The sequence below is a fragment of the Siniperca chuatsi genome, linkage group LG24, assembly GCF_020085105.1.
Source record: "Siniperca chuatsi isolate FFG_IHB_CAS linkage group LG24, ASM2008510v1, whole genome shotgun sequence".
NCBI lineage: Eukaryota > Metazoa > Chordata > Actinopteri > Centrarchiformes > Sinipercidae > Siniperca > Siniperca chuatsi.
The window spans coordinates 5,258,145-5,284,740 of NC_058065.1; the positions used below are offsets into that span (position 1 = coordinate 5,258,145).

The 26,596-nt window shown below is 39.6% G+C and overlaps 1 protein-coding gene and 21 non-coding genes across 22 annotated transcripts; all 22 read right to left on the reverse strand.

The window, feature by feature from the left end:
* Positions 1-385: 385 nt before the first annotated feature.
* pjvk (pejvakin) lies at positions 386-25,192 on the reverse strand. The gene is made up of 6 exons (XM_044188582.1): positions 24,921-25,192; positions 24,277-24,472; positions 23,007-23,145; positions 22,546-22,663; positions 1,296-1,439; positions 386-1,209 (listed from the first exon to the last, which is right to left on the reverse strand). Exons 1-6 carry the CDS (start codon positions 25,129-25,131, stop codon positions 908-910), a joined length of 1,110 nt encoding a protein of 369 aa, XP_044044517.1. The 5' UTR covers positions 25,132-25,192; the 3' UTR covers positions 386-907.
* trnai-aau lies at positions 2,188-2,261 on the reverse strand. The gene has a single exon. It is a non-coding gene; the product is annotated as a tRNA-Ile (tRNA).
* trnai-aau lies at positions 2,879-2,952 on the reverse strand. The gene has a single exon. It is a non-coding gene; the product is annotated as a tRNA-Ile (tRNA).
* trnar-ucg lies at positions 3,257-3,329 on the reverse strand. The gene has a single exon. It is a non-coding gene; the product is annotated as a tRNA-Arg (tRNA).
* trnai-aau lies at positions 3,761-3,834 on the reverse strand. The gene has a single exon. It is a non-coding gene; the product is annotated as a tRNA-Ile (tRNA).
* trnai-aau lies at positions 4,451-4,524 on the reverse strand. Its single transcript has one exon. It is a non-coding gene; the product is annotated as a tRNA-Ile (tRNA).
* Positions 5,142-5,215, reverse strand: trnai-aau. Its single transcript has one exon. It is a non-coding gene; the product is annotated as a tRNA-Ile (tRNA).
* On the reverse strand, positions 5,833-5,906 carry trnai-aau. Its single transcript has one exon. It is a non-coding gene; the product is annotated as a tRNA-Ile (tRNA).
* On the reverse strand, positions 6,521-6,594 carry trnai-aau. The gene has a single exon. It is a non-coding gene; the product is annotated as a tRNA-Ile (tRNA).
* Positions 7,029-7,102, reverse strand: trnai-aau. Its single transcript has one exon. It is a non-coding gene; the product is annotated as a tRNA-Ile (tRNA).
* On the reverse strand, positions 8,230-8,303 carry trnai-aau. The gene has a single exon. It is a non-coding gene; the product is annotated as a tRNA-Ile (tRNA).
* On the reverse strand, positions 9,020-9,093 carry trnai-aau. The gene has a single exon. It is a non-coding gene; the product is annotated as a tRNA-Ile (tRNA).
* trnai-aau lies at positions 9,711-9,784 on the reverse strand. The gene has a single exon. It is a non-coding gene; the product is annotated as a tRNA-Ile (tRNA).
* trnai-aau lies at positions 11,163-11,236 on the reverse strand. The gene has a single exon. It is a non-coding gene; the product is annotated as a tRNA-Ile (tRNA).
* trnai-aau lies at positions 11,953-12,026 on the reverse strand. Its single transcript has one exon. It is a non-coding gene; the product is annotated as a tRNA-Ile (tRNA).
* trnai-aau lies at positions 13,024-13,097 on the reverse strand. Its single transcript has one exon. It is a non-coding gene; the product is annotated as a tRNA-Ile (tRNA).
* On the reverse strand, positions 13,814-13,887 carry trnai-aau. The gene has a single exon. It is a non-coding gene; the product is annotated as a tRNA-Ile (tRNA).
* On the reverse strand, positions 14,503-14,576 carry trnai-aau. Its single transcript has one exon. It is a non-coding gene; the product is annotated as a tRNA-Ile (tRNA).
* trnai-aau lies at positions 15,574-15,647 on the reverse strand. The gene has a single exon. It is a non-coding gene; the product is annotated as a tRNA-Ile (tRNA).
* trnai-aau lies at positions 16,263-16,336 on the reverse strand. The gene has a single exon. It is a non-coding gene; the product is annotated as a tRNA-Ile (tRNA).
* Positions 17,133-17,206, reverse strand: trnai-aau. The gene has a single exon. It is a non-coding gene; the product is annotated as a tRNA-Ile (tRNA).
* On the reverse strand, positions 17,837-17,910 carry trnai-aau. The gene has a single exon. It is a non-coding gene; the product is annotated as a tRNA-Ile (tRNA).
* Positions 25,193-26,596: the final 1,404 nt, after the last annotated feature.

The window sequence follows — 26,596 nt, forward strand, 5'->3', positions numbered from 1 at the left end:
AAGGTAATAAGACACATAGTTTCTTAAATCAATACACCCATGGGGTTTGCTACAACCATACTTTGTCTTGTATGACCAGCAGCTTATGGTGGCTAATGCTAAGTAATGTTAATGCTAAGTATGTTCAGCTAGATGCTGTATAACTGACATTAACGAGTAAGTTTATTAACTTTATGTGCTTGCACTCCTGTTACACTACATGTTAGCATGTCGCAGGTAAACATTATGTTTTCAAAGCAAATGACTCATGGGAAATGAAGGCAAAGTCATTGTACTATTAGCCTGTACTTGCCCCTTGTGGCCATAGTGGCCACTGTTCAGCAAAAGTTACATAGTCTCACTTTAAATCTTTGTAAACTGAATTAAAAAAACAGAACTACAAGACTCACAAACTTCCATCATTTATTCATCCTCTAAAATTCTGATATACTGTATACACACACATTAGACACAGTGAAAAGTCCTGCTCAAAATAAATGACACACTTGGAACGGAACAAAACCAGGCTATCATACAATCCCTCCGGTCCATTTTCATCCAATACTCCTGCTGAATTATTTAGTATCTGGCAGCCACAGTACATACACAGCACACGTGTAGAAATGGTTTGGTGCCAAAGGTAAACTGAAAACAATACTGTACCTAACACCGCAAAGTGAGAGATAACACCAATTTTATATTTGCATCTTTTACTGGAACAGTTGGCTGTTGCTGAGGTAACAGGTTGAGGTGTTGTTACTGTCACGAGTGGTTCAGAGGCCAGTCCATGTCCTGTTTTCATGACTTTTAATTGACAGACTACAGGAATAAACAACTTTGTAAACAGTTGCACTTGTAGTATCTTGCACTACCGGAAAAAACAACTGATGAACAAAGTATCTCATAGTGAAAAAAGCACTTCTCTTTTTCACCTCAGTGTTTTGTGCCAGAGGTCGAAACACGGCACCACGTGCAGCCGAACATATTTCAGGCCCCCGGTCGAGCACTCCAGACAGCCGTAAACAGTTTCCCGCTTCTGGTTGCCCATGCCGCAGAGCGCGCAGGGCCCCTTGGGGATGTTGTGTTTGAGGAGGTTGACCCGTGTGTGGGAGATTTCTCTCAGGTAGGCAGTGGACACGTCCGTCATGCTGGCGGCTTTCTCGTAGTAGTCGGTAACCATGTCGTCTATGTAGGTGTCAGAGTGGGCGAGCTCCTCAAATGTTTGGTTATCTACACAGTAGTTGGATAAAGCAAAATGGCAAAAGTGTAGCGAAGGTAATGGTGCATTTATTATGTAGCAGAAGTAATTACCATACCTGCTCTGAAGGGGTTTCCGTAGACGATGCCAGACAGAAAACGGCGCAGTCGACCCATAGAGAAGCGACCAATGAAACCACCAAGCTGCTCCCTGATCTGCTCCCGCTCAAATCCCCCTTGAGACTCTGGGGCTACACAAATATCTGACACAGAGGAAGACAATATCAGTTCAAAAAACAGCTGTGTCTGTAAACTCTGGAGTTTATTTATTTTGTCTTCTTTTGTCTGACTAACAGTACAAAAGCAAAAGACAATTTACTATCACAGAGCACTCAGAAATCCAAGTTAATTTTGGCACTTTTTTACTTTGAAAAGAACAAAAAGTAATGGATCCATTTTGATTTGTAGTCAACCTTCCAGGTTGACATTCAACTGGCTTGATATTCAAGCAAATATATTTTAAGATTTATACGTTATTTGATTGAAAATCTCTCAACTCTTTTGACTGGTGAACGCTGAAGAATGAAGAGAAATGGAATTGAATCACGACCGTGACTCTGCTTTAACTTAAGCCACAATGGTAAATTAAAATCTCACAATTATAACTTTAGGAGATTCTGACATCTTTACCATCTTATGACTAGTGAATGCTCAGGCCAGAGTTACAACCACGAAGGGACTCAAACTCTCACACTTCTGAACTGAACTAAAGTTTCCGATGCTTTCAGCGACAGACATTTCAAAAGAAAGAAAATGTCATTTTAAGACATTGCAAGTTATTTTCAGGTGTATAGTTGATTTCTCTCAACTCTTCTGATTTGTGAATGCTGAAGACTAACGAGAATGGGACCGTGGCACTGCTTTGACCATGCTTTAATTTAAGCTACAACTCTCACACGTTCAAGAGATTTTGACATCCTTACAGTCTCATGATTGGTGAATGCTAAAGAGTGGCCCGTATGGGGATCGAACCCATGACCTTGGCGTTATTAGCACCACGCTCTAACCAGCTGAGCTAACCGGCCTGTTTTTCCAGACGGCTTTAGCAAAAAAAAAAAAAGTTCCAGCAATAATCAGGGACAGAACAAAACACAACGGATCCGAAGGATCTTTAGTCAACCTTCCAGGTTAACACCTGTGGAGGGGTATTAGCTTAAATGCTAAACTGATCACTTTCCCTGTGAGAGTTAGTGGAACTAATGCCCACATTTCAAATCTTCTCAGTCTTTCAGCATTTCACATTCAAGCAAAGAGACAGTAACAGAACAAAACACAACGGATCCGAAGGATCTTTAGTCAACCTTCCAGGTTAACTTCTGTGGAGGGGAATTAGCTTAAATGCTAAACTGATGACTTTTCCTGTGAGAGTTAGTGGAACTAATGCCCACATTTCAAAACTTCTCAGTCACTCAACATTTCACATTCAAGCAAAGAGACTGTAACTTATAATCAGCTGTTTTATTGGTTTCTCTCAACTCTTTGATTTTGAATGCTGAAAGAGCTACAACTCACACATTTCTAACGGTAAGAGACTTCGAGATGGCAAATATGGGGACTGGTGTTTGCACCACACTCTAACCAACACTGACTGGGGATTTTGACATCCTTACAGGAAGTATCATGATTGGTGAATGCTAAAGAGTGGCCCGTATGGGGATCGAACCCATGACCTTGGCGTTATTAGCACCACGCTCTAACCAGCTGAGCTAACCGGCCTGTTTTTCCAGACTGCTTTAGCAAAAAAAAAAAAAGTTCCAGCAATTATCAGGGACAGAACAAAACACAACGGATCCGAAGGATCTTTAGTCAACCTTCCAGGTTAACACCTGTGGAGGGGTATTAGCTTAAATGCTAAACTGATCACTTTCCCTGTGAGAGTTAGTGGAACTAATGCCCACATTTCAAATCTTCTCAGTCTTTCAGCATTTCACATTCAAGCAAAGAGACAATAACAGAACAAAACACAACGGATCTTTAGTCAACCTTCCAGGTTAACTTTTGTGGAGGGGAATTAGAGTTACAACCACGAAGGGACTTGAACCCTCAATCTTCTGATCCGAAGTCAGACGCCTTGTCCATTAGGCCACGTGGTCTCTTTGGACGAGGTCCAACTGCTTTCATGACACACTTCAACTGACAGTTCAGTGCTTACTCGTCAATTGATCTTTTTGCTGCTTTCAGCTGTTACTCTTCACTTATTAGTTGAATTACTTTCAGGGTTTACATACAAATTGACACTTCAACTGCCTACAGGCTTAAACTCGAGTTTAAGGCCTGAACTAAAGTTTCCGATGCTTTCAGCGACAGACATTTCAAAAGAAAGAAAATGTCATTTTAAGACATTGCAAGTTATTTTCAGGTGTATAGTTGATTTCTCTCAACTCTTCTGATTTGTGAATGCTGAAGACTAACGAGAATGGGACCGTGGCACTGCTTTGACCATGCTTTAATTTAAGCTACAACTCTCACACGTTCAAGAGATTTTGACATCCTTACAGTCTCATGATTGGTAAATGCTAAAGAGTGGCCCGTATGGGGATCGAACCCATGACCTTGACGTTATTAGCACCACGCTCTAACCAGCTGAGCTAACCGGCCTGTTTTTACAGATTGCTTTAGCAAAAAAAAAAAAAAAGTTCCAGCAATAATCAGGGACAGAACAAAACACAATGGATCCGAAGGATCTTTAGTCAACCTTCCAGGTTAACGTTTGTGGAGGGTTATTAGTTTAAATGCTAAACTGATCACTTTCCTGTGAGAGTTAGTGGAACTAATGCCCACATTTCAAATCTTCTCAGTCTTTCAGCATTTCACATTCAAGCAAAGAGACAGTAACAGAACAAAACACAACGGATCCGAAGGATCTTTAGTCAACCTTCCAGGTTAACCTCTGTGGAGGGAATTAGTTTAAATGCTAAACTAATCACTTTTCCTGTGAGAGTTAGTGGAACTAATGCCCACATTTCAAAACTTCTCAGTCACTCAACATTTCACATTCAAGCAAAGAGACTGTAACTTATAATCAGCTGTTTTATTGGTTTCTCTCAACTCTTTGATTTTGAATGCTGAAAGAGCTACAACTCACACATTTATAACGGTAAGAGACTTGAGATGGCAAATATGGGGACTGGTGTTTGCACCACACTCTAACCAACACTGACTGGGGATTTTGACATCCTTACAGGAAGTATCATGATTGGTGAATGCTAAAGAGTGGCCCGTATGGGGATTGAACCCATGACCTTGGCGTTATTAGCACCACACTCTAACCAGCTGAGCTAACCAGCCTGTTTTTCCAGGCGACTTTAGCAAAAAAAAAAAAAGTTCCAGCAATAATCAGGGACAGAACAAAACACAACGGATCCGAAGGATCTTTAGTCAACCTTCCAGGTTAACTTTTGTGGAGGGTTATTAGTTTAAATGCTAAACTGATCACTTTCCCTGTGAGAGTTAGTGGAACTAATGCCCACATTTCAAATCTTCTCAGTCTTTCAGCATTTCACATTCAAGCAAAGAGACAGTAACAGAACAAAACACAACGGATCCGAAGGATCTTTAGTCAACCTTCCAGGTTAACCTCTGTGGAGGGGAATTAGTTTAAATGCTAAACTAATCACTTTTCCTGTGAGAGTTAGTGGAACTAATGCCCACATTTCAAAACTTCTCAGTCACTCAACATTTCACATTCAAGCAAAGAGACTGTAACTTATAATCAGCTGTTTTATTGGTTTCTCTCAACTCTTTGATTTTGAATGCTGAAAGAGCTACAACTCACACATTTATAACGGTAAGAGACTTCGAGATGGCAAATATGGGGACTGGTGTTTGCACCACACTCTAACCAACACTGACTGGGGATTTTGACATCCTTACAGGAAGTATCATGATTGGTGAATGCTAAAGAGTGGCCCGTATGGGGATTGAACCCATGACCTTGGCGTTATTAGCACCACACTCTAACCAGCTGAGCTAACCAGCCTGTTTTTCCAGGAGACTTTAGCAAAAAAAAAAAAAGTTCCAGCAATAATCAGGGACAGAACAAAACACAACGGATCCGAAGGATCTTTAGTCAACCTTCCAGGTTAACTTTTGTGGAGGGTTATTAGTTTAAATGCTAAACTGATCACTTTCCCTGTGAGAGTTAGTGGAACTAATGCCCACATTTCAAATCTTCTCAGTCTTTCAGCATTTCACATTCAAGCAAAGAGACAGTAACAGAACAAAACACAACGGATCCGAAGGATCTTTAGTCAACCTTCCAGGTTAACCTCTGTGGAGGGGAATTAGTTTAAATGCTAAACTAATCACTTTTCCTGTGAGAGTTAGTGGAACTAATGCCCACATTTCAAAACTTCTCAGTCACTCAACATTTCACATTCAAGCAAAGAGACTGTAACTTATAATCAGCTGTTTTATTGGTTTCTCTCAACTCTTTGATTTTGAATGCTGAAAGAGCTACAACTCACACATTTATAACAGTAAGAGACTTCGAGATGGCAAATATGGGGACTGGTGTTTGAACCACACTCTAACCAACACTGACTGGGGATTTTGACATCCTTACAGGAAGTATCATGATTGGTGAATGCTAAAGAGTGGCCCGTATGGGGATCGAACCCATGACCTTGGCGTTATTAGCACCACGCTCTAACCAGCTGAGCTAACCGGCCTGTTTTTCCAAATTGCTTTATCAAAAAAAAAAGTTTCAGCAATAATCAGGGACAGAACAAAACACAACGGACCCGAAGGATCTTTAGTCAACCTTCCAGGTTAACACCTGTGGAGGGGTATTAGCTTAAATGCTAAACTGATCACTTTCCCTGTGAGAGTTAGTGGAACTAATGCCCACATTTCAAATCTTCTCAGTCTTTCAGCATTTCACAGTCAAGCAAAGAGACAGTAACAGAACAAAACACAACGGATCCGAAGGATCTTTAGTCAACCTTCCAGGTTAACTTCTGTGGAGGGGAATTAGCTTAAATGCTAAACTGATGACTTTTCCTGTGAGAGTTAGTGGAACTAATGCCCACATTTCAAAACTTCTCAGTCACTCAACATTTCACATTCAAGCAAAGAGACTGTAACTTATAATCAGCTGTTTTATTGGTTTCTCTCAACTCTTTGATTTTGAATGCTGAAAGAGCTACAACTCACACATTTATAACAGTAAGAGACTTCGAGATGGCAAATATGGGGACTGGTGTTTGAACCACACTCTAACCAACACTGACTGGGGATTTTGACATCCTTACAGGAAGTATCATGATTGGTGAATGCTAAAGAGTGGCCCGTATGGGGATCGAACCCATGACCTTGGCGTTATTAGCACCACGCTCTAACCAGCTGAGCTAACCGGCCTGTTTTTCCAGATTGCTTTAGCAAAAAAAAAAAGTTCCAGCAATAATCAGGGACAGAACAAAACACAACGGATCCGAAGGATCTTTAGTCAACCTTCCAGGTTAACTTCTGTGGAGGGGAATTAGCTTAAATGCTAAACTGATGACTTTTCCTGTGAGAGTTAGTGGAACTAATGCCCACATTTCAAAACTTCTCAGTCACTCAACATTTCACATTCAAGCAAAGAGACTGTAACTTATAATCAGCTGTTTTATTGGTTTCTCTCAACTCTTTGATTTTGAATGCTGAAAGAGCTACAACTCACACATTTATAACAGTAAGAGACTTCGAGATGGCAAATATGGGGACTGGTGTTTGAACCACACTCTAACCAACACTGACTGGGGATTTTGACATCCTTACAGGAAGTATCATGATTGGTGAATGCTAAAGAGTGGCCCGTATGGGGATCGAACCCATGACCTTGGCGTTATTAGCACCACGCTCTAACCAGCTGAGCTAACCAGCCTGTTTTTCCAGATTGCTTTAGCAAAAAAAAAAAGTTCCAGCAATAATCAGGGACAGAACAAAACACAACGGATCCGAAGGATCTTTAGTCAACCTTCCAGGTTAACACCTGTGGAGGGGTATTAGCTTAAATGCTAAACTGATCACTTTCCCTGTGAGAGTTAGTGGAACTAATGCCCACATTTCAAATCTTCTCAGTCTTTCAGCATTTCACAGTCAAGCAAAGAGACAGTAACAGAACAAAACACAACGGATCCGAAGGATCTTTAGTCAACCTTCCAGGTTAACTTCTGTGGAGGGGAATTAGCTTAAATGCTAAACTGATGACTTTTCCTGTGAGAGTTAGTGGAACTAATGCCCACATTTCAAAACTTCTCAGTCACTCAACATTTCACATTCAAGCAAAGAGACTGTAACTTATAATCAGCTGTTTTATTGGTTTCTCTCAACTCTTTGATTTTGAATGCTGAAAGAGCTACAACTCACACATTTATAACAGTAAGAGACTTCGAGATGGCAAATATGGGGACTGGTGTTTGAACCACACTCTAACCAACACTGACTGGGGATTTTGACATCCTTACAGGAAGTATCATGATTGGTGAATGCTAAAGAGTGGCCCGTATGGGGATCGAACCCATGACCTTGGCGTCATGGGTAACCTTCCAGGTTAACACCTGTGGAGGGGTATTAGCTTAAATGCTAAACTGATCACTTTCCCTGTGAGAGTTAGTGGAACTAATGCCCACATTTCAAATCTTCTCAGTCTTTCAGCATTTCACATTCAAGCAAAGAGACAGTAACAGAACAAAACACAACGGATTCGAAGGATCTTTAGTCAACCTTCCAGGTTAACCTCTGTGGAGGGGAATTAGTTTAAATGCTAAACTAATCACTTTTCCTGTGAGAGTTAGTGGAACTAATGCCCACATTTCAAATCTTCTCAGTCACTCAACATTTCACATTCAAGCAAAGAGACAGTAACAGAACAAAACGGATTCGAAGGATCTTTAGTCAACCTTCCAGGTTAACACCTGCTTACTCGTCAATTGATCTTTTTGCTGCTTTCAGCTGTTCAGCTGAGATTTTGACATCCTTACAGTCTCATGATTGGTGAATGCTAAAGAGTGGCCCGTATGGGGATCGAACCCATGACCTTGGCGTTATTAGCACCACGCTCTAACCAGCTGAGCTAACCGGCCTGTTTTTCCAGATTGCTTTATCAAAAAAAAAAAGTTCCAGCAATAATCAGGGACAGAACAAAACACAACGGATCTGAAGGATCTTTAGTCAACCTTCCAGGTTAACACCTGTGGAGGGGTATTAGCTTAAATGCTAAACTGCAATAATCAGGGACAGAACAAAACACAACGGATCCGAAGGATCTTTAGTCAACCTTCCTGGTTAACTTTTGTGGAGGGTTATTAGTTTAAATGCTAAACTGATCACTTTCCCTGTGAGAGTTAGTGGAACTAATGCCCACATTTCAAATCTTCTCAGTCTTTCAGCATTTCACAGTCAAGCAAAGAGACAGTAACAGAACAAAACACAACGGATCCGAAGGATCTTTAGTCAACCTTCCAGGTTAACACCTGTGGAGGGGTATTAGCTTAAATGCTAAACTGATCACTTTTCCTGTGAGAGTTAGTGGAACTGATGCCCACATTTCAAAACTTCTCAGTCACTCAACATTTCACATTCAAGCAAAGAGACTGTAACTTATAATCAGCTGTTTTATTGGTTTCTCTCAACTCTTTGATTTTGAATGCTGAAAGAGCTACAACTCACACATTTCTAACGGTAAGAGACTTCGAGATGGCAAATATGGGGACTGGTGTTTGCACCACACTCTAACCAACACTGACTGGGGATTTTGACATCCTTACAGGAAGTATCATGATTGGTGAATGCTAAAGAGTGGCCCGTATGGGGATCGAACCCATGACCTTGGCGTTATTAGCACCACGCTCTAACCAGCTGAGCTAACCGGCCTGTTTTTCCAGATTGCTTTATCAAAAAAAAAAAAAAGTTCCAGCAATAATCAGGGACAGAACAAAACACAACGGATCTGAAGGATCTTTAGTCAACCTTCCAGGTTAACACCTGTGGAGGGTATTAGCTTAAATGCTAAACTGATCACTTTCCCTGTGAGAGTTAGTGGAACTAATGCCCACATTTCAAATCTTCTCAGTCTTTCAGCATTTCACAGTCAAGCAAAGAGACAGTAACAGAACAAAACACAACGGATCCGAAGGATCTTTAGTCAACCTTCCAGGTTAACTTCTGTGGAGGGGAATTAGCTTAAATGCTAAACTGATGACTTTTCCTGTGAGAGTTAGTGGAACTAATGCCCACATTTCAAAACTTCTCAGTCACTCAACATTTCACATTCAAGCAAAGAGACTGTAACTTATAATCAGCTGTTTTATTGGTTTCTCTCAACTCTTTGATTTTGAATGCTGAAAGAGCTACAACTCACACATTTATAACGGTAAGAGACTTCAAGATGGCAAATATGGGGACTGGTGTTTGCACCACACTCTAACCAACACTGACTGGGGATTTTGACATCCTTACAGGAAGTATCATGATTGGTGAATGCTAAAGAGTGGCCCGTATGGGGATCGAACCCATGACCTTGGCGTTATTAGCACCACGCTCTAACCAGCTGAGCTAACCGGCCTGTTTTTCCAGGCGACTTTAGCAAAAAAAAAAAAAGTTCCAGCAATAATCAGGGACAGAACAAAACACAACGGATCCGAAGGATCTTTAGTCAACCTTCCTGGTTAACTTTTGTGGAGGGTTATTAGTTTAAATGCTAAACTGATCACTTTCCCTGTGAGAGTTAGTGGAACTAATGCCCACATTTCAAATCTTCTCAGTCTTTCAGCATTTCACATTCAAGCAAAGAGACAGTAACAGAACAAAACACAACGGATCCGAAGGATCTTTAGTCAACCTTCCAGGTTAACCTCTGTGGAGGGAATTAGTTTAAATGCTAAACTAATCACTTTTCCTGTGAGAGTTAGTGGAACTAATGCCCACATTTCAAAACTTCTCAGTCACTCAACATTTCACATTCAAGCAAAGAGACTGTAACTTATAATCAGCTGTTTTATTGGTTTCTCTCAACTCTTTGATTTTGAATGCTGAAAGAGCTACAACTCACACATTTATAACGGTAAGAGACTTCGAGATGGCAAATATGGGGACTGGTGTTTGCACCACACTCTAACCAACACTGACTGGGGATTTTGACATCCTTACAGGAAGTATCATGATTGGTGAATGCTAAAGAGTGGGGTATGGTATGGGATCCGAAGGATCTTTAGTCAACCTTCCAGGTTAACACCTGTGGAGGGGTATTAGCTTAAATGCTAAACTGATCACTTTCCCTGTGAGAGTTAGTGGAACTAATGCCCACATTTCAAATCTTCTCAGTCTTTCAGCATTTCACATTCAAGCAAAGAGACAGTCACAGAACGGATCCGAAGAATCTTTAGTCAACCTTCCAGGTTACCTTTTTGTGGAGGGGAATTAGAGTTACAACCACGAAGGGACTTGAACCCTCAATCTTCTGCGTCTGCGTCTGATCCGAAGTCAGACGCCTTGTCCATTAGGCCACGTGGTCTCTTTGGACGAGGTCCAACTGCTTTCATGACACACTTCAACTGACAGTTCAGTGCTTACTCGTCAATTGATCTTTTGCTGCTTTCAGCTGTTACTCTTCACTTATTAGTTGAATTACTTTCAGGGTTTACATACAAATTGACACTTCAACTGCCTACAGGCTTAAACTCGAGTTTAAGGCCTGAACTAAAGTTTCCGATGCTTTCAGCGACAGACATTTCAAAAGAAAGAAAATGTCATTTTAAGACATTGCAAGTTATTTTCAGGTGTATAGTTGATTTCTCTCAACTCTTCTGATTTGTGAATGCTGAAGACTAACGAGAATGGGACCGTGGCACTGCTTTGACCATGCTTTAATTTAAGCTACAACTCTCACACGTTCAAGAGATTTTGACATCCTTACAGTCTCATGATTGGTGAATGCTAAAGAGTGGCCCGTATGGGGATCGAACCCATGACCTTGGCGTTATTAGCACCACGCTCTAACCAGCTGAGCTAACCGGCCTGTTTTTCCAGATTGCTTTATCAAAAAAAAAAAGTTCCAGCAATAATCAGGGACAGAACAAAACACAACGGATCTGAAGGATCTTTAGTCAACCTTCCAGGTTAACACCTGTGGAGGGGTATTAGCTTAAATGCTAAACTGCAATAATCAGGGACAGAACAAAACACAACGGATCCGAAGGATCTTTAGTCAACCTTCCTGGTTAACTTTTGTGGAGGGTTATTAGTTTAAATGCTAAACTGATCACTTTCCCTGTGAGAGTTAGTGGAACTAATGCCCACATTTCAAATCTTCTCAGTCTTTCAGCATTTCACAGTCAAGCAAAGAGACAGTAACAGAACAAAACACAACGGATCCGAAGGATCTTTAGTCAACCTTCCAGGTTAACTTCTGTGGAGGGGAATTAGCTTAAATGCTAAACTGATGACTTTTCCTGTGAGAGTTAGTGGAACTAATGCCCACATTTCAAAACTTCTCAGTCACTCAACATTTCACATTCAAGCAAAGAGACTGTAACTTATAATCAGCTGTTTTATTGGTTTCTCTCAACTCTTTGATTTTGAATGCTGAAAGAGCTACAACTCACACATTTATAACGGTAAGAGACTTCGAGATGGCAAATATGGGGACTGGTGTTTGCACCACACTCTAACCAACACTGACTGGGGATTTTGACATCCTTACAGGAAGTATCATGATTGGTGAATGCTAAAGAGTGGCCCGTATGGGGATCGAACCCATGACCTTGGCGTTATTAGCACCACGCTCTAACCAGCTGAGCTAACCGGCCTGTTTTTCCAGATTGCTTTATCAAAAAAAAAAAGTTCCAGCAATAATCAGGGACAGAACAAAACACAACGGATCTGAAGGATCTTTAGTCAACCTTCCAGGTTAACACCTGTGGAGGGGTATTAGCTTAAATGCTAAACTGATCACTTTCCCTGTGAGAGTTAGTGGAACTAATGCCCACATTTCAAATCTTCTCAGTCTTTCAGCATTTCACAGTCAAGCAAAGAGACAGTAACAGAACAAAACACAACAGATCCGAAGGATCTTTAGTCAACCTTCCAGGTTAACACCTGTGGAGGGTATTAGCTTAAATGCTAAACTGATCACTTTCCCTGTGAGAGTTAGTGGAACTAATGCCCACATTTCAAATCTTCTCAGTCTTTCAGCATTTCACATTCAAGCAAAGAGACAGTCACAGAACGGATCCGAAGAATCTTTAGTCAACCTTCCAGGTTACCTTTTGTGGAGGGGAATTAGAGTTACAACCACGAAGGGACTTGAACCCTCAATCTTTCTGCGTCTGCGTCTGATCCGAAGTCAGACGCCTTGTCCATTAGGCCACGTGGTCTCTTTGGACGAGGTCCAACTGCTTTCATGACACACTTCAACTGACAGTTCAGTGCTTACTCGTCAATTGATCTTTTGCTGCTTTCAGCTGTTACTCTTCACTTATTAGTTGAATTACTTTCAGGGTTTACATACAAATTGACACTTCAACTGCCTACAGGCTTAAACTCGAGTTTAAGGCCTGAACTAAAGTTTCCGATGCTTTCAGCGACAGACATTTCAAAAGAAAGAAAATGTCATTTTAAGACATTGCAAGTTATTTTCAGGTGTATAGTTGATTTCTCTCAACTCTTCTGATTTGTGAATGCTGAAGACTAACGAGAATGGGACCGTGGCACTGCTTTGACCATGCTTTAATTTAAGCTACAACTCTCACACGTTCAAGAGATTTTGACATCCTTACAGTCTCATGATTGGTGAATGCTAAAGAGTGGCCCGTATGGGGATCGAACCCATGACCTTGGCGTTATTAGCACCACGCTCTAACCAGCTGAGCTAACCGGCCTGTTTTTCCAGATTGCTTTATCAAAAAAAAAAAAGTTCCAGCAATAATCAGGGACAGAACAAAACACAACGGATCTGAAGGATCTTTAGTCAACCTTCCAGGTTAACACCTGTGGAGGGTATTAGCTTAAATGCTAAACTGCAATAATCAGGGACAGAACAAAACACAACGGATCCGAAGGATCTTTAGTCAACCTTCCTGGTTAACTTTTTGTGGAGGGTTATTAGTTTAAATGCTAAACTGATCACTTTTCCTGTGAGAGTTAGTGGAACTAATGCCCACATTTCAAATCTTCTCAGTCTTTCAGCATTTCACATTCAAGCAAAGAGACAGTAACAGAACAAAACACAACGGATCCGAAGGATCTTTAGTCAACCTTCCAGGTTAACCTCTGTGGAGGGAATTAGTTTAAATGCTAAACTAATCACTTTTCCTGTGAGAGTTAGTGGAACTAATGCCCACATTTCAAAACTTCTCAGTCACTCAACATTTCACATTCAAGCAAAGAGACTGTAACTTATAATCAGCTGTTTTATTGGTTTCTCTCAACTCTTTGATTTTGAATGCTGAAAGAGCTACAACTCACACATTTCTAACGGTAAGAGACTTCGAGATGGCAAATATGGGGACTGGTGTTTGCACCACACTCTAACCAACACTGACTGGGGATTTTGACATCCTTACAGGAAGTATCATGATTGGTGAATGCTAAAGAGTGGCCCGTATGGGGATCGAACCCATGACCTTGGCGTTATTAGCACCACGCTCTAACCAGCTGAGCTAACCGGCCTGTTTTTCCAGATTGCTTTATCAAAAAAAAAAAGTTCCAGCAATAATCAGGGACAGAACAAAACACAACGGATCTGAAGGATCTTTAGTCAACCTTCCAGGTTAACACCTGTGGAGGGGTATTAGCTTAAATGCTAAACTGATCACTTTCCCTGTGAGAGTTAGTGGAACTAATGCCCACATTTCAAATCTTCTCAGTCTTTCAGCATTTCACAGTCAAGCAAAGAGACAGTAACAGAACAAAACACAACGGATCCGAAGGATCTTTAGTCAACCTTCCAGGTTAACTTCTGTGGAGGGGAATTAGCTTAAATGCTAAACTGATGACTTTTCCTGTGAGAGTTAGTGGAACTAATGCCCACATTTCAAAACTTCTCAGTCACTCAACATTTCACATTCAAGCAAAGAGACTGTAACTTATAATCAGCTGTTTTATTGGTTTCTCTCAACTCTTTGATTTTGAATGCTGAAAGAGCTACAACTCACACATTTCTAACGGTAAGAGACTTCGAGATGGCAAATATGGGGACTGGTGTTTGCACCACACTCTAACCAACACTGACTGGGGATTTTGACATCCTTACAGGAAGTATCATGATTGGTGAATGCTAAAGAGTGGCCCGTATGGGGATCGAACCCATGACCTTGGCGTTATTAGCACCACGCTCTAACCAGCTGAGCTAACCGGCCTGTTTTTCCAGATTGCTTTATCAAAAAAAAAAAGTTCCAGCAATAATCAGGGACAGAACAAAACACAACGGATCTGAAGGATCTTTAGTCAACCTTCCAGGTTAACACCTGTGGAGGGGTATTAGCTTAAATGCTAAACTGATCACTTTCCTGTGAGAGTTAGTGGAACTAATGCCCACATTTCAAATCTTCTCAGTCTTTCAGCATTTCACAGTCAAGCAAAGAGACAGTAACAGAACAAAACACAACAGATCCGAAGGATCTTTAGTCAACCTTCCAGGTTAACACCTGTGGAGGGGTATTAGCTTAAATGCTAAACTGATCACTTTCCCTGTGAGAGTTAGTGGAACTAATGCCCACATTTCAAATCTTCTCAGTCTTTCAGCATTTCACATTCAAGCAAAGAGACAGTCACAGAACGGATCCGAAGAATCTTTAGTCAACCTTCCAGGTTACCTTTTGTGGAGGGGAATTAGAGTTACAACCACGAAGGGACTTGAACCCTCAATCTTCTGCGTCTGCGTCTGATCCGAAGTCAGACGCCTTGTCCATTAGGCCACGTGGTCTCTTTGGACGAGGTCCAACTGCTTTCATGACACACTTCAACTGACAGTTCAGTGCTTACTCGTCAATTGATCTTTTTGCTGCTTTCAGCTGTTACTCTTCACTTATTAGTTGAATTACTTTCAGGGTTTACATACAAATTGACACTTCAACTGCCTACAGGCTTAAACTCGAGTTTAAGGCCTGAACTAAAGTTTCCGATGCTTTCAGCGACAGACATTTCAAAAGAAAGAAAATGTCATTTTAAGACATTGCAAGTTATTTTCAGGTGTATAGTTGATTTCTCTCAACTCTTCTGATTTGTGAATGCTGAAGACTAACGAGAATGGGACCGTGGCACTGCTTTGACCATGCTTTAATTTAAGCTACAACTCTCACACGTTCAAGAGATTTTGACATCCTTACAGTCTCATGATTGGTGAATGCTAAAGAGTGGCCCGTATGGGGATCGAACCCATGACCTTGGCGTTATTAGCACCACGCTCTAACCAGCTGAGCTAACCGGCCTGTTTTTCCAGATTGCTTTATCAAAAAAAAAAAGTTCCAGCAATAATCAGGGACAGAACAAAACACAACGGATCTGAAGGATCTTTAGTCAACCTTCCAGGTTAACACCTGTGGAGGGGTATTAGCTTAAATGCTAAACTGATCACTTTCCCTGTGAGAGTTAGTGGAACTAATGCCCACATTTCAAATCTTCTCAGTCTTTCAGCATTTCACAGTCAAGCAAAGAGACAGTAACAGAACAAAACACAACAGATCCGAAGGATCTTTAGTCAACCTTCCAGGTTAACACCTGTGGAGGGGTATTAGCTTAAATGCTAAACTGATCACTTTCCCTGTGAGAGTTAGTGGAACTAATGCCCACATTTCAAAACTTCTCAGTCACTCAACATTTCACATTCAAGCAAAGAGACTGTAACTTATAATCAGCTGTTTTATTGGTTTCTCTCAACTCTTTGATTTTGAATGCTGAAAGAGCTACAACTCACACATTTATAACGGTAAGAGACTTCGAGATGGCAAATATGGGGACTGGTGTTTGCACCACACTCTAACCAACAGTGACTGGGGATTTTGACATCCTTACAGGAAGTATCATGATTGGTGAATGCTAAAGAGTGGCCCGTATGGGGATCGAACCCATGACCTTGGCGTTATTAGCACCACGCTCTAACCAGCTGAGCTAACCGGCCTGTTTTTCCAGATTGCTTTATCAAAAAAAAAAAGTTCCAGCAATAATCAGGGACAGAAAAAAACACAACGGATCCGAAGGATCTTTAGTCAACCTTCCAGGTTAACACCTGTGGAGGGGTATTAGCTTAAATGCTAAACTGATCACTTTCCCTGTGAGAGTTAGTGGAACTAATGCCCACATTTCAAATCTTCTCAGTCTTTCAGCATTTCACATTCAAGCAAAGAGACAGTAACAGAACAAAACACAACGGATTCGAAGGATCTTTAGTCAACCTTCCAGGTTAACCTCTGTGGAGGGGAATTAGTTTAAATGCTAAACTAATCACTTTTCCTGTGAGAGTTAGTGGAACTAATGCCCACATTTCAAATCTTCTCAGTCTTTCAGCATTTCACATTCAAGCAAAGAGACAGTAACAGAACAAAACACAACGGATCCGAAGGATCTTTAGTCAACCTTCCAGGTTAACTTCTGTGGAGGGGAATTAGCTTAAATGCTAAACTGATGACTTTTCCTGTGAGAGTTAGTGGAACTAATGCCCACATTTCAAAACTTCTCAGTCACTCAACATTTCACATTCAAGCAAAGAGACTGTAACTTATAATCAGCTGTTTTATTGGTTTCTCTCAACTCTTTGATTTTGAATGCTGAAAGAGCTACAACTCACACATTTATAACGGTAAGAGACTTCAAGATGGCAAATATGGGGACTGGTGTTTGCACCACACTCTAACCAACACTGACTGGGGATTTTGACATCCTTACAGGAAGTATCATGATTGGTGAATGCTAAAGAGTGGCCCGTATGGGGATCGAACCCATGACCTTGGCGTTATTAGCACCACGCTCTAACCAGCTGAGCTAACCGGCCTGTTTTTCCAGGCGACTTTAGCAAAAAAAAAAAAAGTTCCAGCAATAATCAGGGACAGAACAAAACACAACGGATCCGAAGGATCTTTAGTCAACCTTCCTGGTTAACTTTTGTGGAGGGTTATTAGTTTAAATGCTAAACTGATCACTTTCCTGTGAGAGTTAGTGGAACTAATGCCCACATTTCAAATCTTCTCAGTCTTTCAGCATTTCACATTCAAGCAAAGAGACAGTAACAGAACAAAACACAACGGATCCGAAGGATCTTTAGTCAACCTTCCAGGTTAACACCTGTGGAGGGGTATTAGCTTAAATGCTAAACTGATCACTTTTCCTGTGAGAGTTAGTGGAACTGATGCCCACATTTCAAAACTTCTCAGTCACTCAACATTTCACATTCAAGCAAAGAGACTGTAACTTATAATCAGCTGTTTTATTGGAATCTTTTTCTCTCAACTCTTTGATTTTGAATGCTGAAAGAGCTACAACTCACACATTTCAAGCGGTAAGAGACTTCAAAAGAGATGGCAAATAAGGGACTGGTGTTTGCACCACACTCTAACCAACACTGACTGGGACCGGGATTTTGACATCCTTACAGGAAGTATCATGATTGGTGAATGCTAAAGAGTGGCCCGTATGGGGATCGAACCCATGACCTTGGCGTTATTAGCACCACGCTCTAACCAGCTGAGCTAACCGGCCTGTTTTTCCAGATTGCTTTATCAAAAAAAAAAAGTTCCAGCAATAATCAGGGACAGAACAAAACACAACGGATCTGAAGGATCTTTAGTCAACCTTCCAGGTTAACACCTGTGGAGGGGTATTAGCTTAAATGCTAAACTGATCACTTTCCCTGTGAGAGTTAGTGGAACTAATGCCCACATTTCAAATCTTCTCAGTCTTTCAGCATTTCACAGTCAAGCAAAGAGACAGTAACAGAACAAAACACAAATAACTATACGTTCACCTAACTGACTGGAAATCTTGACAATTCAAGTTACGTGGCTAGAACAAACTTACTATACGTAGCTACATCATTAGATGCTATTGACATACCTATCGACTTCAAACGTCAGAACTTCACATTGAACTATAGTTAGTAAGTATGCGTACTTAGTAGCACCGACTACTCACTGTCATCATACAGTATCATTCAGATTATGCAATCAACGCTGACTAGCTAATGCACTGTGACAGTTACCGTGACTTCTATTGCACAAGCAATACAGTTAGCTCAAGTCACGACATTCATCGTTCAGATTAAGCTAAACAGATGTAGTATTTACTAAGTATCAGTACTGTAGCTGAGTTCATAGACTCTTAAGCTAAATAACATTACGTTCAGTACATCTACTGAATTATCTAGATACAGTAATCTTAATCTCAGTTAATGCACGATACGAACTGACTACAGCTAACGTACAAGCTGTACAGATTCATGTAGCAAAAGCAAATCGAGTATAGAACGCAATTCAGATCTTATTAACTGAGTATCGTTGCACTATACTATACTTGCATTTCAATCTACTTAGTATAGCAGTATGACATACACATGAACACTTATCATTCGATTGTCTAAATGAACTAACCTTGAATGTAATGCTAATCAACAAGATTACATTATCAAATATTATCAGTATGCCTCAATATTAATGTAGCTATCAACTGTACATTGGAACAAGCAATGCATGATTTACACAACCTACTGATGGTTTGTACTCAATTGCAGTTGAATTTTAACAGTAAGCGTATGTACAGCTAACCACATACCGCGATCACTAAGTTCCAGACGATACAAAATAAAGTAATTCAGATTATCACTGAGAATCTATGTACTAGTTGAACTTAGTTGATGTACTTTTTCAGATTTGCATCAAAGATCCAGTTCAATACTACAGAACGTAAGAACAAACTCTGAGATCTACAACTACTAACTTAGACTTATACTAATCTCTAATTGTCGAAGCAATCAAGACTCGTCATCAATACTTGAACTGCTTATATGATACTCACTATTAGACTAAACACTTGACTTACGAACAATGACGTGACAACAAAGACTATTAATCCACAGAGAAGTTTAGCTAACTAATCACATCTGAGACATGCTTTACACTTAACTAAAGTCAATGTAACAACTCATGAATATAGCTATGACTAACTTATTTGGAGTACTACTATACTTGCAATATTCAGACTATACGCAACGATCAGATACATTAGCGAAAGTAGTAACTTAACTGAGTACAATTAGGAATGCTATCTAATCTAATTACTAGATATCAATTCAATTTCATCAAACAACACAATCGACAGTTACCTCAAGTTAGCATGATGTAACATTACTAACTAATCAACTGAGATTGCAACTATAGACTAGTTAATCTCAAAGCTCACATCGATAGTAAGATCGTTGATTCATTGCTATAAACTCTATCATGATTCCATTCAATGCATCAAAGCAACAGACTAAAGACACGTAACTATATCATACTGTATCTTATATGACAATAACTAACATTAGTAACACAAACTGTACACATTACCATGATCTGAATGTAACAGATATCGTAGATTATGAACTTACATATCTACTAACTGACACTTACTTACTACTTATAAAGTTAATTAAGTTCACTAGATAGAGAAACTCCTAACTAGATATTGAGTTACTTAACACTAGACACTTCATCATTAATGACTATGACTAGTCAATGTCACTATCATAACAGCACAGTAACACGTAATATACAAAGTTAGACTTATACAACTCATCAGATTGCAGACTTTCATGTACTTCTGATGGATTAAGTAGTACAGCTCAATCATTCAAACAGTACAATCATACGGACTAATCAGCTTATCTACTGCTGATGATTTAATCACTTATATACGAAGCAATCATGACTTGCTACAGAGACATACTAATTTGACACAGAGTTTAGAATCAACTGAGAGTACATCAGATGTAACACTCAGTACAACAGACAATAATCAGGACATGCATCCAGTTATCACTTTGATAGCAGTGACTTATAGTTATAATATGCACTAGATTATCATACAAGTACAGTGAACAAATCTAAGCAGACTTGTATGCTTAAGTCTAGATGAATCAGATGAATTCCAACAACTCTAGTCAACATTCAATCTCAGCAAGATACTAACTGATATGTTCTAATTATATGTTCAATCTATAACTGAAGCTAATCAGCTACTGACAGTTAGACAACTGATGATGTCAATATCAATACACTTACGATTCAGACTGATATCTAAGGAACTTACTGCGTATTAGTGAGTTAAACCAGTAATTTCAAGATCTAAACCCCTTAAGACCTATAGGATAATAAGCCATCATTGTAAAAATTGCAGGATGAAGCTAAAAGTATTGATCTTAGTATACAAAATATTAAAAAATCATTCTTAGTATGTAGTAACCACACTAAATGGACTAATTTAGCTAGAAACTATATCATGTATATAACATTAATATCATACAATACTTTACAAAATTACATAAAGACAAAATAAGAAAGATGCTTACAACTTAGATCTTTACGTTGATTTAAACTAAACATTACTTAAGTTATGACTAAGCCCATTTAAATCCAGACTTAACATTCCAGCAACAATTACAATAACAGATACGTCGTTTACAATCTTTTAAAAATGTTAAACTCATGAATACTAAGAAACTTTCATTGCAATACATAGATTTGAAGTTAAGAAAACGAAGGGATTACATCTTATCAAATAGGAATAACCATTTGAAGTGTTTATGTTAACTCAATTATTGTGACGTAGAGAACAACCACAGTATACACCATTTACATATTACTGAAGTCAACAATCTAACAAATAATGAGAACAAGTCAAGATACAATTACAAGTTACGAAGTGTGTAATAATTGAATTAACTTGGTGATTTTTTAGTCCAACTTTCCACTTATTGAATAAAAAACACATCAAAGTCAAACTTAACATCACAATATAGAAAGGTTAGAACAACTAACCAACGTGTGAAGATTTTCAACGTACTAAATCTATGGGATTGTTGAAAATGCCAACAAATCAACATGATTGTCATATCACAACGTCAAACACTTAACAACTTTCAGTTATTTAGTATTAACGTATTTACATCATTAATTGCAAACTACAATTTTGATTAACTTAGTCAACATACGGAATTTAAGAAACAAACAATGGAGTTTTGCACCTTAACAAACTTGGATTAACGTTAAGGAAACATACGGTGAATGTGAATCCATTATTGATATGCAACTTTAACTATTAGAACCTACTAGCTAACCAAAATCCAGCTTAAAAAAAAATTCAAAATAGAGGAAGAACAAAAGCTCGAAAACTTCTGGAATTTCAGGTTAAGTCTATTGGTGAATTTAAACTAAGTCTCACTTTCCAAATCATGGAAATTTCACATTTAAAATACCACGCTCTAACCAGCTGAGCTAACCGGCCTGTTTTTCCAGATTGCTTTATCAAAAAAAAAAAAAAGTTCCAGCAATAATCAGGGACAGAACAAAACACAACGGATCCGAAGGATCTTTAGTCAACCTTCCAGGTTAACACCTGTGGAGGGTTATTAGTTTAAATGCTAAACTGATCACTTTCCCTGTGAGAGTTAGTGGAACTAATGCCCACATTTCAAATCTTCTCAGTCTTTCAGCATTTCACATTCAAGCAAAGAGACAGTAACAGAACAAAACACAACGGATCTGAAGGATCTTTAGTCAACCTTCCAGGTTAACTTCTGTGGAGGGGAATTAGCTTAAATGCTAAACTGATGACTTTTCCTGTGAGAGTTAGTGGAACTAATGCCCAAATTTAAAAACTTCTCAGTCTATCAACATTTCACATTTAAGCAAAGAGACTGTAACTTATAATCAGCTGTTTTATTGGTTTCTCTCAACTCTTCTGATTTTGAATGCGCTACAACTCACACATTTAACACACTCTAACCAACAGTGAACTCCGGCCAGAGTTACAACCACGCAGGGACTTGAACCCTCAATCTTCTGAAAACTCTTATGATTGGTGGCTTTAATTCAAGCTACATCTCTCACACTTAGCAGTGACATGCAGTTTGACGAGTCTTTCCCATCATAGCAGCCTTAGGGGTCACTCTGAGCCTTTGAAATGTGTTTGAGGAACTAGAAAACTCTCTTGGAGGGTCATCAATCTTAAAATTTTGAAATCAGTGTATTTGTTTCAAGAATCATTTCAATGCAGACATATGGCGTTTTTGTGTGTGTGTTTTCTGTTCCTAAGAGAGAGTAGGTAAAGGATAGGGAACAACGTATGTAGCCTCCGTACCAAGGCGCCCGTCCAGTCGAACAAACAGCTGGCAGATGCTGAAGGCGATGGTGGTGTGAGCCGGGATGACGATGGCCTTGTCTCGACCTTTGGGATTTCTGCCATCGTCGATCTGAAACTGCAGCATAACAGAAAACTGAGTGATACACCTTCTCATCAGACAGTCGACTGTTGGCAAGATAACAGAGCGGACGAGTTGGATGGGTGGAGAAATAGTAGGTCCAGTCGGGAAAAGAGTCTGCATGAGACTGAACCAGTAAATTGGGAACAGCTTGGGATGAATTGGTGTCTCCAATTTGATTCCACTGTAGTTGTATTTAGCACAAGTTGGTTGGGGTTGTCCATGTATTAGTTATGGTTACGGTTATTAGGCAAGTCTCCTGGGTTTAATGTAAATCAGTGTTACCATAAATTTGCCAAATTAATATTGTGTTGCGTAATATTATATTGTGTGCGTTTACCCTGGTGGTCCCTCTCATCCCGGCGTGGACGGTCAAAGAGCATTGACGTGTGGTGCGGATGCTCTCTACCACGACACAGAGAATGGTCCGTCCACTCTCCTTGGACTGACGAACCAGGCAGTGATCCAAGTCCACTTTCCTGAAAGACCGGAAATGGTTTTATGTAGTTGTGAATAGTGAGGAATCTTGAAAGAACAGTTTGACATTTGGGACGTACATTAGTTTGTTAGCTTTCTTGACGAGAGTTAGATAAGAAGATTCATACCACTGTCATGTTTGTATGGTAATTATGAAGCTACAGCCAGTAGTCAGTTAGCTTAGCCTAGCATAAATACTGGAAACAGGGGGAAACAGTTAGCCTGGTTCTGTCTGAAGGTAATAAAGTCCACCTACCAACACCTCTAAAGCTCCCTAACACATTATAAAATGTGTAGTTTTTTCAATTTGTTTTTTGTACGGATTAAACAAATCATATTTATATAAAGTGTTAATTAATGAGCTTTAGAGGTGCCGGTAGGCAGATTTTGTTAGCTTCAAACAGAGCCAGGCTAGGTGTTTCTCTGCTAACTGGCTTATAGGCTAACTGGTTGCTGGCTGAAGCTTCATATTTACCGTAGGCCTACAGATGGAGGAGTGGTATCAATCTTCTCAAATAACTCTCAGCAAGAAAGCTTAAGCTAATGTGTTAGTTGTAGACTTTATGACTGGCTGATGGCCAATCTGGGCTGTCTACTGTTTACTAGCTCCATATTTGTAGTTTGGTCGTATTCTTGTCACATACCAGCATTTCCAACACAACTACAACAGACCTTTAAGTTTGACACCTTTTAATGTCAAGACAACAAGACGTCTACAGTGTATTTACTGTCTTACAATGTAGCTCCTGTATGTGTGCCAGTGTACAATAACTTGATCATTTATTCATCCTTACAGGGAAACCCTCTTCTCACATTCCCTCTGTCACAAGGAGGTCAGAGGTCAGGTATCAACTTATAGCCGTTTTTAGGAAAAAACCATGAATCTAGATATCAAACATATCAAATTTGCATGGAGAAAAATATATTCAGGACGAATCAACTCATAACAGTTGACTCTCAAAAATAGATTACTTGGTTAGCAATATAAGATTACTGAGATGGCACTTCATCTAATCAGTCTTAAGTGATAGGCTATTATGATGATGATGTTGCTTTGATGCCCAGCAGATTAAGATAAGAGTGCACACTGAGCAGCTGTTGAAAGCATACTAGCACACAGATAGTTGTGTTACCTGGAGTTGAGTTCTCGCAGTAAGGTAGGCACCTCCAGCTCGTGTTTTGTCACAATGCCGAAGGAAGCCTTGACGGCCACAGAGTCTGATCCGCTGATGTTGAACCCCACATCGTTGATGAGGTGGTTTCCTAATCGGCCATTGAGGGCTACGTCAGATTTGTCCTCGTAGTTGAGGAGCTGATAAGAAGACACTCCTGTTTTAGAAAAAAAAAGAGGTTGTGATTAAATTATGCTGAGAAATATTCTGTGGTGTCATCGGAAGTTACTAGTTACTTAACAAATTCATATTTTAAATACAAAACATGAAGTGTGTTTGACCTTGAAATCTTAGGATAATCAAAGGAAATTTTGGATATTGAGTTTAAAATGATTGAGTATAAAATGATGCATAAGACATGGAGTCTTGGATTTGAATATTTCACTTAATGTAAACATCATATATCTTCAATGTAGAGCAGGAACAAACTGATACAGATTATATATGATACTGTCAGACAGTGTCAACATTGAAGCTACTTAAAGGGAAAAAATTGGGAAAATTAAAAAATGCCAAATTCAAAAACATGTAACATCTCTCACAACAAAGTACTCAAATATATCAAGTTAATCCTCATAATTCTGACATCTGTTTCATTGCTGTACCTGCTGTGATCTCTTTTTCCCCTACCAGGATGTCTTTCAGTGAGAAGGGGGTCGAGGCGTACTTGTTCTTCTTCCAGAAATGCCTCTTCCTCTTTCTGGTCACCAGACTGAGCGGCTGGTAGCGGTCGGCCTCGCTCAGGCTCGGGACGGGGATCAACCTCCCTGTGTCTCCAACCTGCTTCACAAAGTTCTTGGTGGCTGCTGCGAACATTTGGAGTGATGCATGAGTATCAAACCAGGTAAAAAAAAATCTTAATTTATTCAGAAACCAACTCTAAAGAAGACTACAGTGTCCCACACAGTGTTGGGTCCATTCACTGGTCTTGTTTGCTGAACAGTACTCTTCTCAGTGGGGAAGCTAATTCGGGAGTGTTCTTTCAGACTCGTGAAATGTTAAATAATGCAGGTAGTGTGTAAGATAATATGGGACAAGATGTGTGTTAACTTGATAGGACTGCAGCTTCTTGTCACGTGACAAATGAGGTGGGGAAAAAACAAATTATGGGAGCATTGTCTTACACCTTTTACATTACACACATGACTTTTTTTGGCTGGTCGATTTATCTCTAACTGCTGACTAAAGCTTGAACCATGAATAAAAGTTTATATCCTGTCCTAAACAGTAGCTACATGTTCCTCTTTGACTCTGCAATACACGAAACATCTGCTTTGGCCACAAGTCATTTCTCTAAAAGCCTGAAAAATGGTCTGGATGTTTCATTTTATTCTGTTTTTGGGATGTCTCTGTGGTTTTTGTAAGATCTAATGTTTCTTTCATTGCAGCTTTTTTTAGTTTGGATAATGTCCACCTTTCTGACTGTCACTGGTGGCCTCCACTAAACAGTGTGTGTGTCCTGCAAGCACGATCATGGGCTGATCTCTCCTGTGGTCACACTGCTAGTCTAGTCTATACAGCCAGAAATAGCCTGTATGTTTTTAGGTTTTAAATGCCACATGTAAGAAGCTTTCTTACCACAGGAGCTGAGGTCAGAATTAGTTTTCTATACATTACACTCCCTGTAATTTTTACTTCTTGGCCAAAAGAAGCATGATTTAAGGATAAAAATAATCATCACACTGCAATTTACACTTTGGCATGCAGCCTTGCCTGCTCTTGGAAGCCTACTATATATCATATTGGGTTGAATCTCAGTTTACCAAAGTGGATTACACAGGTATCAGTCAGTACCCACAGCTTTCACTTGGAATCACCAGCTCAGACTGAGTGTGGTGAATTTTGAGCATTTCAAACCTCTTTCAACTAAATAGTAGAAGTGAGTGATACCACAAGAAACAGAATCACCATTATTATGATTCATGAGGTGAATGCATCATCTTTAATGGGCATCTGACTACATTTTTATTATCAATGAATGATTTACCATACATTAAGCATTGCTTGAGGGATTTTTCAACATGTTTGCGATTTGCCAGATAGTTTGCCTAACAACATTTCCTTATTATGTTAACAGAAAAACGTAATCTGGCCGGCATCACATGTCACTTGAAACGGATTTGCTGTTGCTAATTAGTTGTATTTAAATGTAATTTCAAGGAGACAGTGTTGCATAATTTGTATGTATCTATCCGCCCACGCATACCAAACAACCCAAAATAAATAATCTAGTTTTCTGAACACAACATTGAACACCTTAGTCGAGTCCCAACTAGAAGTA

Coding starts and splice junctions, on each gene's coding strand:
- pjvk (XM_044188582.1), bottom strand. CDS start 25,131: ATGTTCGCAGCAGCCACCAAGAACTTTGTGAAGCAGGTTGGAGACACA. Junction 24,473..24,920: donor GGAAAAAGAGATCACAGCAG/GTACAGCAATGA, acceptor TTTCTAAAACAG/GAGTGTCTTCTTATCAGCTC. Junction 1,210..1,295: donor CGGAAACCCCTTCAGAGCAG/GTATGGTAATTA, acceptor ACTACTGTGTAG/ATAACCAAACATTTGAGGAG.